At 37.4% G+C, this 16,644-nt stretch overlaps 1 protein-coding gene across 1 annotated transcript; it reads left to right on the top strand.

Annotated features, from left to right (window-relative positions):
• Window positions 1–12,819: 12,819 nt before the first annotated feature.
• Window positions 12,820–13,218, top strand: LOC140167736 (uncharacterized). The gene has a single exon (XM_072191031.1). It carries the CDS (start codon window positions 12,820–12,822, stop codon window positions 13,216–13,218), a length of 399 nt encoding a protein of 132 aa, XP_072047132.1.
• The last annotated feature ends 3,426 nt before the right edge of the window (window positions 13,219–16,644 follow it).

Genomic DNA, 16,644 nt, shown 5'->3' with positions numbered 1-16,644 from the left:
TGTTTATTTTTTTTTTGTGACCCGGGGATTTTGGGTTTAAAAGTTCAAGTCACTTATTATACCAACTTAATAAAATAAACCGTACATAGCACGCGAAGCGGTCATTTAAACCAACTTGGGCACTCGGACATGCACCACGTAGATATACTGAACCTTACTATTGACTATCTTTGTATTTGATAGACCAATGAAAGTACTGTTTTTGTCCGTTGACATTGGAAAGTAGGTTAGAAAAGTTCTAGTAATAAGGTCTACATTGATTACCGCCATCGAAACATTATCACCCTTTTGATATTTAAACTTCCAAAGGTATTCTCTTCAGAGCCTCTCACCCCCGTTTGAGAGCGCCAGACTCAGACATAAATAAATCTTTAAACATTGTGTCTATTTACCAGCTCTACTTTCAATTGTAATAGATCATGACAAATCCGTACCCATAAAATTTCCAATGCTTACTAAAATGCTAATGGTTATTCAATAGACGTATATCATTATCTTGTAAGAAATTTGTAGACAAAATATCGCCGTGTAATATAAACCTAATATACTTGACTTAGTTCAGTATGACTAGCAATGATAGAGTGGTATTGATCAGAGGTAGATATAAAGCCTTCCCATGTTGCTTTGTGCAAATTCAGTACCGGATGTCGAAGCATACATTTCGAAAAGACAAAACTTTTCTTTTTCAAGGAATAGAATAAGAGTCCTGCTCTCTATATAGTGGATACCAGCTCCTCTCCTTTTTAAACTTTGATTTCCTGTTTTGTGTCCCCCCTTGGATGTTGTGTTATATTTACCCGGTTTTTAATGTCATCCATTGCTAGTGTGACACTGTTGAATCCTTTTGGACCCATCATTTGTTTCCCCATTGGTCAGTTGGAACATATTTTCCCTGTTTTTATGGGTTTATTTTGTGTGTAATAAAACTACATTATAACTGTATACTTTCAAGACATTGACTAATTCAGTAACTACTCCCATTAATACAGCACTAATTTTTTGGGATTTAAAAAATATTATCAAGTTCTGCATAATAAAACATAGCTGGAGATAAAAGAACAAGTTCACTGTTTTACTAATTTCTTGAAAAAAGAGCCAAACAACCGAGTCACAAAGTATCAATTGAAACAAATCTAAGCATTCAAAATCTTGAGTATGTCGAAATTGTGCTCTAATTTTTACTTGTTTGCGTTACTTTAATTTAATGGTTGGTTATAAGAACAAAACCTGTCTTTTTTGAAAACATTAGAATGTATAAACTTAAATTAGTCTTAGTATATGTCTTTGGACTTGATTGACCCACAAAACGCATGTTTTTGGCCCTTATTTCCAAAAATTGGCCAAACATTGAAATTTGACTAACTAAAGAAATGGGATTTAGCTATGTTTCATTTGGCAATACAAGATAATATTTGTTAATCCCCAAAAATTAGTGTATTTTTTTTTTTGGAATGGGGAGAGAGAAATCGACATGGTAGGTTGAATCCACAGCCACGAAAGGTCATTTTATTCCGACCTTATGAGACGCATATAATTAGCCAAGTGACCTGACTAAGGCTACTGACAATAGCCGGGGTAATTGATTTCACGCTGTGTGAGCAGAATACTTTGGTGTGAGTAAGCTTGTATACGACGTAGCGGTCAATGGTCACTGCCTCTACTGGAGTATTGAGTGCAGATTATAGCCTGCGCGCTGTAGTCCATACACGACCAACGCAATATAAAATGGGCATTTTGGTCAGATTTTGAGTTCAAGACTCACGGTCATTTCTCAAAGCGCAACTAACGACTATCATATCTGTTCAACACGTATTTTCAAGTGTATGAGACCAGATCTGGTTTCTTGAGACGAAATCATTTACGGGAGATATTCATCATTTTCTAACCCGGTATCCGAAGATTTTCGTCTGATATCAAAATCGTGCATAGCAATTCACGTGTATCGATCCCGTGTATTCATTTTAGTGTCTCTGCTGCACCAAATAATTATTAGCCAGGCGATGTCGGTGTGCCCTACAATATTTGAGCTAGATACTGCCCTCACTGGTCAAGAGAGACATGCCTTGATTCGGTACCCCTGCTTTGGTATCTCCCTATCCTTATACTAACCTTTTCTCTCCATTCTTTCTACGTCAATGTTTTCTTATTCGTGTTCTAATTCCAATTGTAATTGTAATTCTACTTCTACTTCTTGTTCTTCTTCTTCCATCACTTCTTTGTCCTTATTCATCGAATTGTCTATGCTGAAGTTTGTGACACCTCTGAAATATCAGTAGTCCCGGTAGCTTCCGGTTATGTTGACACTCTGTCCGTGTCATGTTTACTAATGTATTCTTCTCATCTCGTGGCTTAGACTCGGAGATTGTGGTATTTACTGTCAAAGAACATCACATATCACTTACGCAATATTACTCGGATCCGTCGTTTTCTTGATAATGAAACATGCACCCATGTTGTTCGATCTCGCACCCATGCTGTCACGTCTAGACTATGGGAATGTACTATTAGCAGGAACTAATGCAACTTACATCATGACATTACAACGCTTGCAGAACTGGAGTGCAAAATTAATTTTCTCTGCTTCTAAGTACGACCATGCCAGCCAGTATTTGCAAGAACTTCATTGGCTCCCTGTGAAGCAGAGAATTTTATATAAGATCATGCTCTATGTGTTCAAATGTCTGCATGGATATGGACCAAATTATCTCATTGAATCAATTTCATTATACAACCAAACTCGTCTCGGCTTGCGTTCTGCAACAGACACTACACGTCTCTCTGTACCAAAATTCAACCCCAATGGCGCCCTATAAATGTCTTGTATGTAATGTAATGTAATGTAATGTAAAAGGTCATCCGTATTCGAGGATGAAAAGAATGAGACCTGTTTCATTATGTGCATCTTTTGTACTTGTTTCCAACCATGTCTTTAACCACAATGCCTTATTATGCCTCTCCACAATGCCACTCTCAATAACATTATTAAATAAATGAATTACGTTTAAGTGATGTTACCAATGGCGATTTCATTTGGACAAATATAGCCATCTTGAAACTTTTATGGTGAAATGTGGTGCAAAAGAAAAAAAATTGTGTGAAGAGCGTAAAAGATAACACTTTTTTATTTTATTTATTTCATTTCATTAATCTTCTAAAATACGCTACTACTACTTTATCAAACCCTTCAACTGTACAACGTTGTTTGAAACAACACATAGTGAGGACATTGTTTTAATAACAAAAATGTGGAGACATTAAATTAAGTGGTTATCAGTCTATACTAACTGATTGTACATATTGTAAACATCGTCTGTTATTATTGCATTGTAATCACTCGGTGTGGTTTTTTAGGGAGCACACATTTGAAAAACAAAACATTAACACGTGTATGGTTGCAATGACGAAAGAGGGCGTTAAAGCATTGAGGTGAAGCCAATACCATCCCTGTATCGACCCCCTCAGCTAGTTATCTAGGAATGGTTCAACTAAAACAATTGCAGCACTTAACTTGATGCTTACATCACCTAACTGTCGATTGGGGAAGTCAAAAGGCCATGCTGCCTGACGATGGTTGGATGTGTGAACGAAAAGCGCAGAGTTTAAAATTATTGATTTATGTTCCTATCATCTAGTGAATACATGACTGGCGTGACAAGTAAGTAGGGGCACACATCAATAGCTATCGAGAGTACAATAACAACGCTATAGTTTTTAGCAGGGGTTTTCAGCGGACAGCGAATTTGGCGCAGTTCATGGCGTATACGGTAGTGGGGTCATGATTGACTATTTGGCTGGTCAAGCCATATAGCATCGCGTGACCTAATTATGTGTACGCGATAATGAGAAAGAGCAGATGGATACTTCTGAAGGAATTTGCTGAATGCTGTATAACAAATCTTGAATAATCGATCAGTTTGTTGTAAATGATCTTAAGTATGACGTTTTTAACAACGTTGTCAGCATATCTTATCAAATTTTACAGTTCCTATGTCAATAATTGTACCATAAACAGTCTACATTAATAGGTAAATTTTCACGGGACAATTGTCTGGACATGTGACCAATGCGTATCAATGTGAGTGTAACCTCGAGCCTGATCGCTGACCCCCGACGGTGACCTCGCTATTCAAGCAGGTGCGTAGCCAGCTTTCTTGGTCGGGGGGAAAATAAAATTTGGGGGGCACAGACGAAACAAAATTGCAGTTACATCATACAATACATAGAGACTGCATGTCTTCGAGCTTCCCGAAAAGGGCCTTATTGGGATGATGTGCGCGCGTAGCGCCAAAAAATGGTATTTTACACTTTTTTCGCACATTATCCGGCTAAAGAAGGGCTTTATTGTTACAATGTGAACATTTTGTATGTTACACTATTTTGGCCCTGAAATTTGCTAGAAAAGGGGCTCCTTGCCCCTTTTCTTTTCCTTTGCCCTCCTGATTTTCTCTTTCATCACTAGGGCATGCACATTGAAATCTCTCAAAACAACGTGGATATGGTGAACCATACTGTTGACTTTCTTTGTATTTGATTGGCCAATGAAAGTATCGTATTATCCGTTGATATAGGAAAGTAGGTTACAAAAGTTCTGGTAATATTGACCACATCGATCACCGCCATCGGTGGTTGGAATGAGTTATGGATGTTGGTTTGACACTAATGTTGTCATGATAAACAAATGTACATCTTTAGTTCGACATGGGTCGCATTTTCACCCATGAGTCAGTTTTAATCTAAGAAATATATAAAAAAAATATACAGAAAAATGTTGCGTCCATAATGTGCACTGATATTGCATATTTTCACGCGCTTTGTGCACATTTTCCCAGTTAAGGCATAAGGGATAGTGTTAGTTACGATTTTGCAATCGATTTTTGCCCTTTTCAGAAATTTCTCTCGCTACATCACTGCGGTTTGAGCGGGTTTTTTTAAACGATAAGTGTGTGTCTAAGAATATGCCCAGAAGTTATCGTAAAGTTCATTATGCCAATAGCCTTGAGTAGTATTCTGTGGCGACAATAAGGAATACACAGAGCGAAATCGAAACATTGTCACCCTTTGATATTTAAACTTTAAAAAGTATTATTATCCGAACCGCCACCTCCGTTTTATTGAGAGCTCCAGACTCAGACATAAATACATCTTTAAACTTTGTGTCTATTTACCAGCTCTACATTGTAATAGATACTAACAAGTCCGTAGCCATCAACTTTCCAATGCTTACTAAAATGACAATGATTATTCAATAGACGTATATCAATTTATTTGAAATTTGAAGACAAAAAATCGCCGTGTAATATAAACCGTATATACTTGACTTAGTTCAGTGTGACTAGCAATGATAGAGTGGTATTGATCAGAGGTAGATATAAAGCCTTCCCATACTGCATTGTGTAAATTCTGTACCGGATGTCGAAGCATACATTTCGAAAAGACAAAACTTTTCTTTTTCAAGGAATCAAATAAGAGTCCTGCTCTCAATAATAGTGGATACCAGCTCCTCTCCTTTTTTAAACTTTGATTTCCTGTTTTGTGTCCCCCCCCCCCCCCATTGGATGTTGTGTTATATTTACCCGGTTTTTAATGTCATCCATTGCTAGTGTGACACTGTTGAATCCTTTTGGACCCATCATTTGTTTCCCCATTGGTCAGTTGGAACATATTTTCCCTGTTTTTATGGGTTTATTTTGTGTATAATTAAACTACATTATAACTGTATACTTTCAAGACATTGACTAATTCAGTAACTACTCCCATTAATACAGCACTAATTTTTTTGGGATTTAAAAATATTATCAAGTTCTGCATAATGAAACATAGCTGGAGATAAAAGAACAAGTTCACTGTTTTACTAATTTCTTGAAAAAAGAGCCAAAAACTTGCATTTTTGATATGTTTTCTGACAACCGAGTCACAAAGTATCAATTGAAACAAGTCTAAGCATCAAAATCTTGAGAATGTCGAAATTTTGCTCCAATTTTTACTTGTGTGCGTTACTTTAATTTATTGGTTGGTTATAAGAACAAAACATGTCTTTTTTGAAAACATTAGAATGTATAAACTTAAATTAGTCTTAGTATATGTCTTTGGACTTGATTGTCGCAGCAAACGAAAAACACCCACAAAACGCATGTTGTTGGCCCTTATTTCCAAAAATTGGCCAAACATTGAAATTTGACTAACTAAAGAAATGGGATTTAGCTATGTTTCATTTGGCAATACAAGATAATATTTGTTAATCCCCAAAAATTAGCGTATATTTTTTTTTCTGGAATGGGGAGTGACCCTACACAGTGTCAACGCCCCGATATTTCCACGGTAGAAATCGCCATGGTAGGTTGAATCCACAGCCACGAAAGGTAATTTTATTCCGACCTTATGAGACGCATATAATTAGCCAAGTGACCTGACTAAGGCTACTGACAATAGCCGGGGTAATTGATTTCACGCTGTGTGAGCAGAATACTTTGGTGTGAGTAACCTTGTATACGACGTTGCGGTCAATGGTCAATGCCTCTACTGGAGTAGTGAGTGCAGATTATAGCCTACGCGCTGTAGTCCATACACGACCAACGCAATATAAAATGAGCATTTTGGTCAGATTTTGAGTTCAAGACTCACCGCCATTTCTCAAAGCGCAAACTAACGACTATCATATCTGTTCAACACGTATTTTCAAGTGTATGAGACCAGATCTGGTTTCTTGAGACGAAATCATTTACGGGAGATATTCATCATTTTCTAACCCGGTATCCGAAGATTTTCTTCTGATATCAACATTGTGCATAGCAATTCACGTGTATCGATCCCGTGTATTAATTTTAGTGTCTCTGCTGCACCAAATAATTATTAGCCAGGCGATGTCGGTGTGCCCTACAATATTTGAGCTAGATACTGCCCTCACTTGTCAAGAGAGACATGCCTTGATTCGGTACCCCTGCTTTGGTATCTCCCTATCATTCTACTAACCTTTTCTCTCCATTCTTCTACGTCAATGTTTTCTTATTCGTGTTCTAATTCCAATTGTAATTGTAATTCTACTTCTACTTCTTGTTCTTCTTCTTCCATCACTTCTTTGTCCTTATTCATCGAATTGTCTATGCTGAAGTTTGTGACACCTCTGAAATATCAGTAGTCCCGGTAGCTTCAGGTTATGTTGACACTCTGTCCGTGTCATGTTTACTAATGTATTCTTCTCATCTCGTGGCTTAGACTCGGAGATTGTGGTATTTACTGTCAAAGAACATCACATATCACTTACGCAATATTACTCGGATCCGTCGTTTTCTTGATAATGAAAGATGCACCCATGTTGTTCGATCTCTTGTGCTGTCACGTCTAGACTATGGGAATGTACTATTAGCAGGAACTAATGCAACTTACATCATGAAACTACAACGCTTGCAGAACTGGAGTGCAAACTTAATTTTCTCTGCTTCTAAGTACGACCATGCCAGCCAGTATTTGCAAGAACTTCATTGGCTCCTTGTGAAGCAGAGAATTTTATATAATATCATGCTCTATGTGTTCAAATGTTTGCATGGATATGGACCAAATTATCTCATTGAATCAATTTCATTATACAACCAAACTCGTCTCGGCTTGCGTTCTGCAACAGACACTACACGTCTCTCTGTACCAAAATTCAACCCCAAAGGCCTGCAATCAGCTTTCGACAAGAGTTTTCTCTCGCCGCACCTGAACTCTGGAACTCACTTCCATCTGAACTCCGTACTGCTGTTTCTCAGCCAAGTTTCAAGAAAGGTCTCAAAACCTTCCTGTTCCCACAATAATCTGGTGGCTTTGTTTCAGTTTGCTGTTTTATTTTGCCTTTCAAATATTTTTGTGTTTCATCTTGGCGCCGTGGTCTTTATGAAATGGCGCCCTATAAATGCCTTGTATGTAATGTAATGTAATGTAATGTAATGTAAAAGGTCATCCGTATTCAAGGATGAAAAGAATGAGACCTGTTTCATTATGTGCATCTTTTGTACTTGTTTCCAACCATGTCTTTAACCACAATGCCTCTTTATGCCTCTCCACAATGCCACTCTCAATAACATTATTAAATAAATGAATTACGTTTAAGGGGGTACTACACCCCTGGCCAATTTTGTGCCTATTTTTGCATTTCTCTCAAAAATTATAGCGCATTGGTGACAATTAAGATATGTATATTATAGGGGCAAGGACTACAACTACTGAACTGAAAATTGAGCAACTCAAGGCAAGTAGTTATTGATTTATTGATCAAATATTGGTTTTCCCTCATTTTTGACTGTAACTGCACACCTGTTGTCTGTGCTGAAATAAAATTTCCAGTGCAGTAGTTGTAGTCCTTGCCCCTATAATATACGTATCTTACTTGTCACCAATGCGCAATAATTTTTGAGAAAAATGTAAAAATAGGCACAAAATTGGGCAGGGGTGTAGTACCGCCTTAAGTGATGTTACCAATGGCGATTTCATTTGGACAAATATAGCCATATTGAAACTTTTATGGTGAAATGTGGTGCAAAAGAAAAAAAATTGTGTGAAGAGCGTAAAAGATAACACTTTTTTATTTTATTTATTTCATTTCATGAATCTTCTAAAATACGCTACTACTACTTTATCAAACCCTTCAACTGTACAACGTTGTTTGAAACAACACATAGTGAGGACATTGTTTTAATAAAAAAAAATGTGCAGACATTAAATTAAGTGGTTATCAGTCTATACTAACTTATTGTACATATTGTAAACATCGTCTGTTATTATTGCATTGTAATCACTCGGTGTGGTTTTTTAGGGAGCACACATTTGAAAAACAAAACATTAACACGTTTTTAATCTCGTGAACATGATTCTAATTATGTATAAACATACAAAAAATTATTAATAATTTACTTTTCCGTGACATATTTTCGAGATAATAAAATCGTTGCAAGTTTAATTCGCCGGCAGAGCTGTTGTGGTATTTATTGGCGAACTCATCGACATGTAATCGTGAGTACGCTGGTTCGAATCCGAACGGTTCTGATTTCTTTCTATCCTCCGATATAGTACCGGTTTTCCAGAGCTCGAATTCTTTAAGGGGGTACTACACCCCTGCCCAATTTTTTGCCTATTTTTGCATTTTTCTCAAAAATGTGACATGATCTGGTCCATGGGGGCCAAAGGCGGCAAATTTGAAACTGAGATAAAGGTAAAAACATGGAGTAAAAAAACAATAAAATACATAAGAAAATAGACATCAAAAATCTTCATAACTTTTGAACCAAGTATGCTAGACCTTTGGTGTTTTCAGTAAATGATAGCCTATTGTATGAATAATGTAATAATTATGGTAACTCAATTTTCAAAAATGCCTCCTTTGGCCCCCTTGGACCAGATTGTGTCACAAATTATAGTGCATTGGGGACAAGTAAGATATGTATATTATAGGGGCAAGGACTACAACTACTGCACTGGAAATTTTATTTCAGCACAGACAACCGTTGTGGAGTTACACTCAAAAATGAGGGAAAACCAATATTTGATCAATAAATCAATAACTACTTGCTTTGAGTTGCTGAATTTTCAGTACAGTAGTTGTAGTCCTTGCCCCTATAATATGCATATCTTTACTTGTCACCAATGTGCTATATTTTGTGAGAAAATGCAAAAATAAGCACAAAATTGGCCAGGGTTGTAATACCCCCTTAAAGGTATGTATAATCATACACAAATAATGTAATGCTTTATTCAACGCATGTATCTTATAACACGGAAAAACAGTGGCATGATCGACGGGAATTATATAAATAAACATTAATTTTCACCAGGTTCGCCGTCGCACATAATAAAGGAGACAAGGAGAAAAATTTATCCCGCCTGGGAATCGAACCCAGGACCTCAGGTTTACGAGACCTATGCCTTAACCACTTGGCCACGGGAGCTTCATGATCTTATTTTGATATTTAAGGGGGTACTACACCCCTGGCCAATTTTGTGCCTATTTTTGTATTTTTCTCAAAAATTATAGCGCATTTGTGACAGGTAAGATATGTATATTATAGGGGCAAAGACTACAACTACTGCACTGAAAATTCAGCAACTCAAGGCAAGTAGTTTTTGATATATTGAAATATTGGTTTTCCCTCATTTTTGACTGTAACTCCACAACTGTTGTCTGTCCTGAAATACAATTTCCAGTACAGTAGTTGTAGTCCTTGCCCCTATAATATACATATCTTACTTGTCACCAATGCGCTATAATTTTTGAGAAAAATCCAAAAATAGGCACAAAATTGGGCAGGGGTGTAGTACCCCCTTAATTGCTGAGAAAATTGGATTTTACGAGAACAGGTTTACACGTCTTCGGTATCCTTAATATTTCAATTTCTTTCCAACATTTCATAACCAATAAGGTTATTCGCACGATATGTCGCATCCAAAACTGAATGTCACTGGTTATTAGTCTCCAATTGGTATACAACATCCGAGTATGAAATAAGCATTAGAGTTTTTGTGCAAACGACAAATTTATTATAAAAGCTTTCAAATGTACGTGTTTGCATTTGAAAAATGTTTCAAATTAGTACATACCTTGTATTGGCAAAGATTTAATCACTCTGTAAGACTGAGCTGCCACTACAGCAGTTCGAAAAAAAGATCTCTATACTGCAAACGTGTATGGTTACAATGACGAAAGAGGGCGTTAAAGCATTGAGGTGAAGCCAATGCCATCCCTGTATCGACCCCCTCAGCTAATTATCTATGAACGATTCAACTAAAACAATCGCAGCACTTAAGGGTAGACAAGGTATTGTTGGTCGAAGCAACCTAAAACTCGATTTTCATTATCTAGATCAATATATTATTGAAAATTAACACCTTGAAGTTTTGCAAAAGTTCATTCTACAAATCGTTTACTCTGCAAACTTGCTTAATTTATTGTTGTTAAATAGTTATGTACGTTTTACAAAAGTGTTGTTGTTTCAGCCCTCTTCACAACGTAACTCAAGAACCGCAGCACCTATAAAAGTATATCTGTGATATTTTAATTCTTCTACACGCTCGCTATGAATTGAGCAATGCAGTTTTTGCCAAAGCTCACTACCATTCGTAAGATGCTGTGAACTACCAAATCACAACAGTTTAAAATAATCAATAACCTTAACTTGATGCTTACATCACCTAACTGTCGAATGGGGAAGTCAAAAGGCCATGCTGCCTGAGGATGATTGGATGTGTGAACGAAAAGCGCCGAGTTTAAAATTATTAATTTATGTTCCTATCATCTAGTGAATACATGACTGGTGTGACAAGTAAGTATGGGCACACATCAATAGCTATTGAGAGTACAATAACAACGCTATAGTTTTTAGCAGGGGTTTTCAGCGGACAGCGAATTTGGCACAGTTCATGGCTGGTCAAGCCACATAGCATCGCGTGACTTAATTCTTTTACGCGATAATGAGAAAGAGCAGATGGATACTGCTGAAGGAATTTGCTGAATGCTGTATAACAAATCTTGAATAATCGATCAGTTTGTTGTAAATGATCTTAAGTATGACGTTTTTAACAAAGTTGTCAGCATAACTTATCAAATTTTACAGTTGCTATGTCAAATGTACCATAAATATCGTATTGTAAGGATTCTTGCGAATCACCCAAAAGCAAAATGTATTGCTGATCAGAGAAAGACAAAAGTGCTACAAGTTCGGCGGGCCTTGCATCATCCAAGCTCTGTGCAGTTTTTTTCCAAAACTGCTGGGGTGCAGCTGAACTGCCCCAAGAATTTAAGGATGCAATGATTGTCACCATTTTTAAGAAGGGTGACCGCACTCAGTGTGGTAACTATCGAGGGATATCCCTGCTCTCAACTGCTGGTAAAGTTCTTGCAAAGATTCTCCTAGCCAGATTACAACAAGTTGCCAGTAAGTTACTACCTGAAAGTCAATGTGGGTTCAGAGCCAGTCGATCTACAATTGATCCAATCTTCACCCTGCGCCAGCTTCAGGAGAAATCAATAGAACAGCAAAGACCACTTTACATGGTCTTCATCGACTTCACCAAAGCATTCGACACCATCGATAGAGAATTACTTTGGAAACTACTGGAGCATTATGGTTGTCCAGACATCTTTGTCAAGATCATTCGTGAATTTCATGATGGAATGCAGGCAACTGTTCTAGTTGATGGTGATACAACTGAGTCCTTTCCGGTTTGTCATGGTGTTAAGCAGGGATGTGTGCTGGCACCAACCTTGTTTGGTCTCTATTTGGCAGCTGCTTTGGAAATGTCATCTGACAACTTATCAGATGGTCAGCATGGAGTTTTCCTCCGTTCTAGGACAGATGGCAAACTCTTCAATCTAGCCCGCCTACGTACCAAGACCCGATGTCAAGAAGTCTGTGTGCAAGAGCTTCTATATGCTGACGACACCGCCCTGGTAGCTCAATTGAAGCTGCAGCTGTTTTGTGACTGCATCAGTTGCATTTGGCCTTACAATCAACATCAGTAAAACTGAGGTCATTTTCCAACCTGCTCCAGGAACTCAGCACCAAGATCCTGATATCTACATACATGGGGAACCTGTCAAATCGGTCACCAATTTCACCTACCTGGGGAGTGTGATTTCCATGGACAATTCCGTCGATCTGTGCCACCAGTGCCTTTGGATCTCTGGACAAAAGAGTTTGGTCCCAGCGTGGTATAAGACTTGCGACCAAATGTAAACTGTATCATGTGTTTGTCCTACCCTGTCTCCTGTATTCTACTGAGACCTACACACTCTATCGGAGACACATCAAGAAGTTAACTTCCGTTCAACTTCGCCACCTTAGATGTATCATGGGAATAACATGGCAGGACCGAGTCCCTAATGGAGAGGTGCTTCAGAGAGCCAAAATGGAGAGCGTAGAAGCCATCCTAGTGAAAAGCCAACTGCGCTGGGCCGGTCATGTCGTGAGGATGCCTGATGAAAGACTACCGAAAGCTGTGATGTATGCTGAACTCACAGAAGGAAAGAGAAAATGTGATGGACAGAAACTTCGGTATAGAGATGTTGTGAAGCGTCATCTGAACACAGCTGACATGGATGTTGATACATGGGAGACGAAAGCTAGTGATTGGAGGAAGAAGATCCACGATGCTGGGAAAACAGTGGAGCGGAAGCGAAAGGAGAAGTACCTTGAAGGATGGAGAAAAACGACAACTGTGCCTTCATCGAACTCGATGGGCAGCCGATGATGATGATGATGATACCGAAATACTTTTGGATTTGTACACCAGTACTTTTGTAAATAATGTATTATGGACAATACCGATGAATTTATTTACGGGGCTTTTAACCTTTAGTTTTATTCAAACTTGCATGGCAGAATTTTAATTGAAAGCACATCTGGTGACCTCGGTTTGGCTAAGATTCTATGGGAGCTCAAGGGGAATATTACTGGACTATTCAGCAGGTCTTGTGCGATTCATGAAATGAAAGAAAATGCCCGAAATTACAAGATGTGTGACTGATACATCTATTTGTCAACTTTGTTGTGTTTTGTTCAACATATAATTGCATAGAACCAATGCAAAGCACATACTTGCTTGCGATCACTTCAAGTAATCCACTCTGCTGATCTAAGAACCTTTATAGTGTTAAACTTAAAAACAATCCACTATTTGAGAGTCGTTACACCTACTTCAGAAGCATCCTTGAATTTTATAATACTGTCTAAACGATTTACAATGATTATTAACACTTCAAATAAAAAGTTTACTTTAGTTGTTTTGTAGATTATACTTCTGGCTACAGATAACTTTCGAATCCCGTTTCAAGTCATCTTTTCCGTTTGTGTTCTGACATATCAACATATTCACTAACCAAACACTGCACGGTAGTGAAACAGAACCAAAATACATTTGAGGTTCATTGGTTGGAAAGGTATAAGTTCATATTTATTAATTTCAGTTTATTAATGCCAGCTAGCCGTCTAAGATGATCTAGGATGACTAACATATCATGCTAGCTTACCAAAAACAGTAGCCTAGTACTCGCATAAAGGCCGTTATATGACCCATACCATTCCTCATGTGTGTCCGTTTTTGGTTTTACCAGAAATGCTGCTTTTAGGAATAAATACTGTAATACACTAGCTACACAATAATTTTATTCATTTCCATGGTTCGATATAAGGGTGTCATTTTCGCACCACGTGCATGATTTACACGGGAGGGGGGAATCACCAACAAAAATTCGCTTTGATAATATTATTGGTGTTAACTCAAGAGCTACAAGATTTATTAGAATACAAATGCCAGTATTGGCTTCCTCGTTTCCTTTTCCTATTAATATTAAAAAGTTTCAATCAAAGGCTAAAACTGAACAAATATGACCCCTGCTAAAATACCAAAATATTGCTACATCGAAAAACGTGAATAGATTCGAAAGCGATCGTAAACAGAAGCATTGTTTGCGAAACAGCACAGGCAAACTTTTCATTTTAAGTTGAAAAATACAATTACTAATTGTTTCAGTTAATAGGATATTCAAATAGCTGGATTCAAGAAGCTGGGCTGAGGAACTCAATTATGCGATATATATCACACTTCTCACGAATTAAGCGAGTGGGACAACAATTCATGGATCTCAAAGGCTTGAATATGACTTGATTATCTATGTTCTGACATTTTTTTTGGTGAACGTAGCTAAGGTAAGGGTTTGTCAATATAATATCGTTGAGCAAGTAAACATCTCAAAAAAGTAACTACCCCCTTAAATAATGGCCATTATTCAAAAAGGGGCTATTATATTACAAATCTGTAAAATGCGTTGGAAGCAGAATTTATTTCTGCGCATTTTGACACCTCATTTGATACGATAGCCTAGAAAACAATAAAACACCGATCAATTTAATGTAGTAAGGTCCAGATTTGAAAGTAGCACTTACATACAAATTTTTACAATACAAAAACACTCAGATCATTACACAGATTTCCTTCCATTACAATGAATGCAAACTCAATAGAATTTACTGCAACTTTCAAATCTTGGGCTACATTGATTCAAATATACGTTGTGACGTCAATATTTAGTCAATTGCTACAAATGAGGTGTCAAAATGTGCAGAAATAAATTCTGCTTCCAATGCACTTTACAGATTTGTAATACAATTACCCGTATTTGAACAATGGTCATTGGTAGTATTATTATAATACATTATTGTGTGTTTTGGGTAAGGGTGGATCCAGAATTTTGAAAGAAGAAGGCAACTCATCCGCCCCTACGTTTAGATGCCATTGTGCATCTCTGTCTATCTTCAGTCCGTGGTCCTTGCATTATTATAAACACACGCTCTTCCGAGTCAGCTCTAAAAACTGCAAGCTTGACAATTTGAGAATGTTCCTAATCTAAGCTTCATTTCTGTTGTACAGTTCTGGTATATTTGAGTCTATGTTTGAATATTTATGTTCCAGATCTGCAAGCGATAAAATGGACTTTTATGCATTTAGGATGAATTCTTGGAAAGATGACGCGGACATTGAACATACATATTGCAGACACATTGTGCAGATTAACAGTCAGGATGATAGCATATGCGAAACTGATGCGGACATTGAACATGAATATTTCAAAGATATTCCGCAGATAAACAAACAGGATAGTACCTACGATGAAATACCAAGTGTTTCTGTCGATACTACATTCAAGCCTATCCAGCCCTGCGATATTGGAAAACAGGATACAAAAAACGGTAACTTTAATTCCTCAGTTTAGGACATTTCTTGGAATTATTCGGCAAAAATTTAAAAATATCACCCTCTTTACTGGAAACTATTGGGTATGATTTCTTTTACAGTTACATTTCCAAGACATTTCAAATGATAGCAAGGAATATGACCCGATAGGAATCCATTCCTGAACAATGTTTTTGAGATAATTTAGCGGATAAATTATGTTCCCAAACTTCCCAACTCTTATATCCTATAACAAGACTTTATTATTTTGAGTATTAACTGTCATTTTTAAAGCCCGATTGCATGTCAGTTGAAGGTACTAGTATACGCTCCTCTGTTTTTTCTAAAGTATACGGCTCTAATAAAAAAAATACATGGATTTGCCAGTGTGTCACTGCGTTTAGGTACAATACTGGCTCAATTTGTTAAATAACTCAATAAACGGTCATTAAAAGTAAACTGATGATCTGTAAAATATTAGTTTGCCCATGGTTTTGTCGTTATTTATAGGAAATGATTTTGATGCACAAAAATCAGACGGCAAACGACGGTCCGTAAGGAAACCGTGGCGTTGTGTTGCAGCTGAACTCATAATGATTGTAATTAGCAGTACCATGACCGGAATTGGCGTTTACTACATCTCAGACCAAATAAAAACAGATATTTTACGCATCTAATATTGTCCGTCGTAATTTCCGCATAGTGGCGAATATCAGATCCCTATACGTCATCCCTATATACTCCGTGAAGTGTTTAGGAGATTTTTAAAGAGGCTACTGGCTACAATGCCAATACTGGTTATGAACGAAACAACAGTACACCCTCCACAGTCAATGTAATTGGAAGGTATGGCTTATTGCTCATCAATATACGGAATGATTCACGTTGACATTTACATTATTTCGTTACAAGCCGACGACGAACGTCGGCTTGTTCTGTCTTACT

This window comes from Amphiura filiformis, chromosome 13 (genome assembly GCF_039555335.1).
Source record: "Amphiura filiformis chromosome 13, Afil_fr2py, whole genome shotgun sequence".
NCBI lineage: Eukaryota > Metazoa > Echinodermata > Ophiuroidea > Amphilepidida > Amphiuridae > Amphiura > Amphiura filiformis.
Note: the sequence above shows the minus strand (reverse complement) of the source record. Positions and strands in the feature narration are given on the sequence as shown.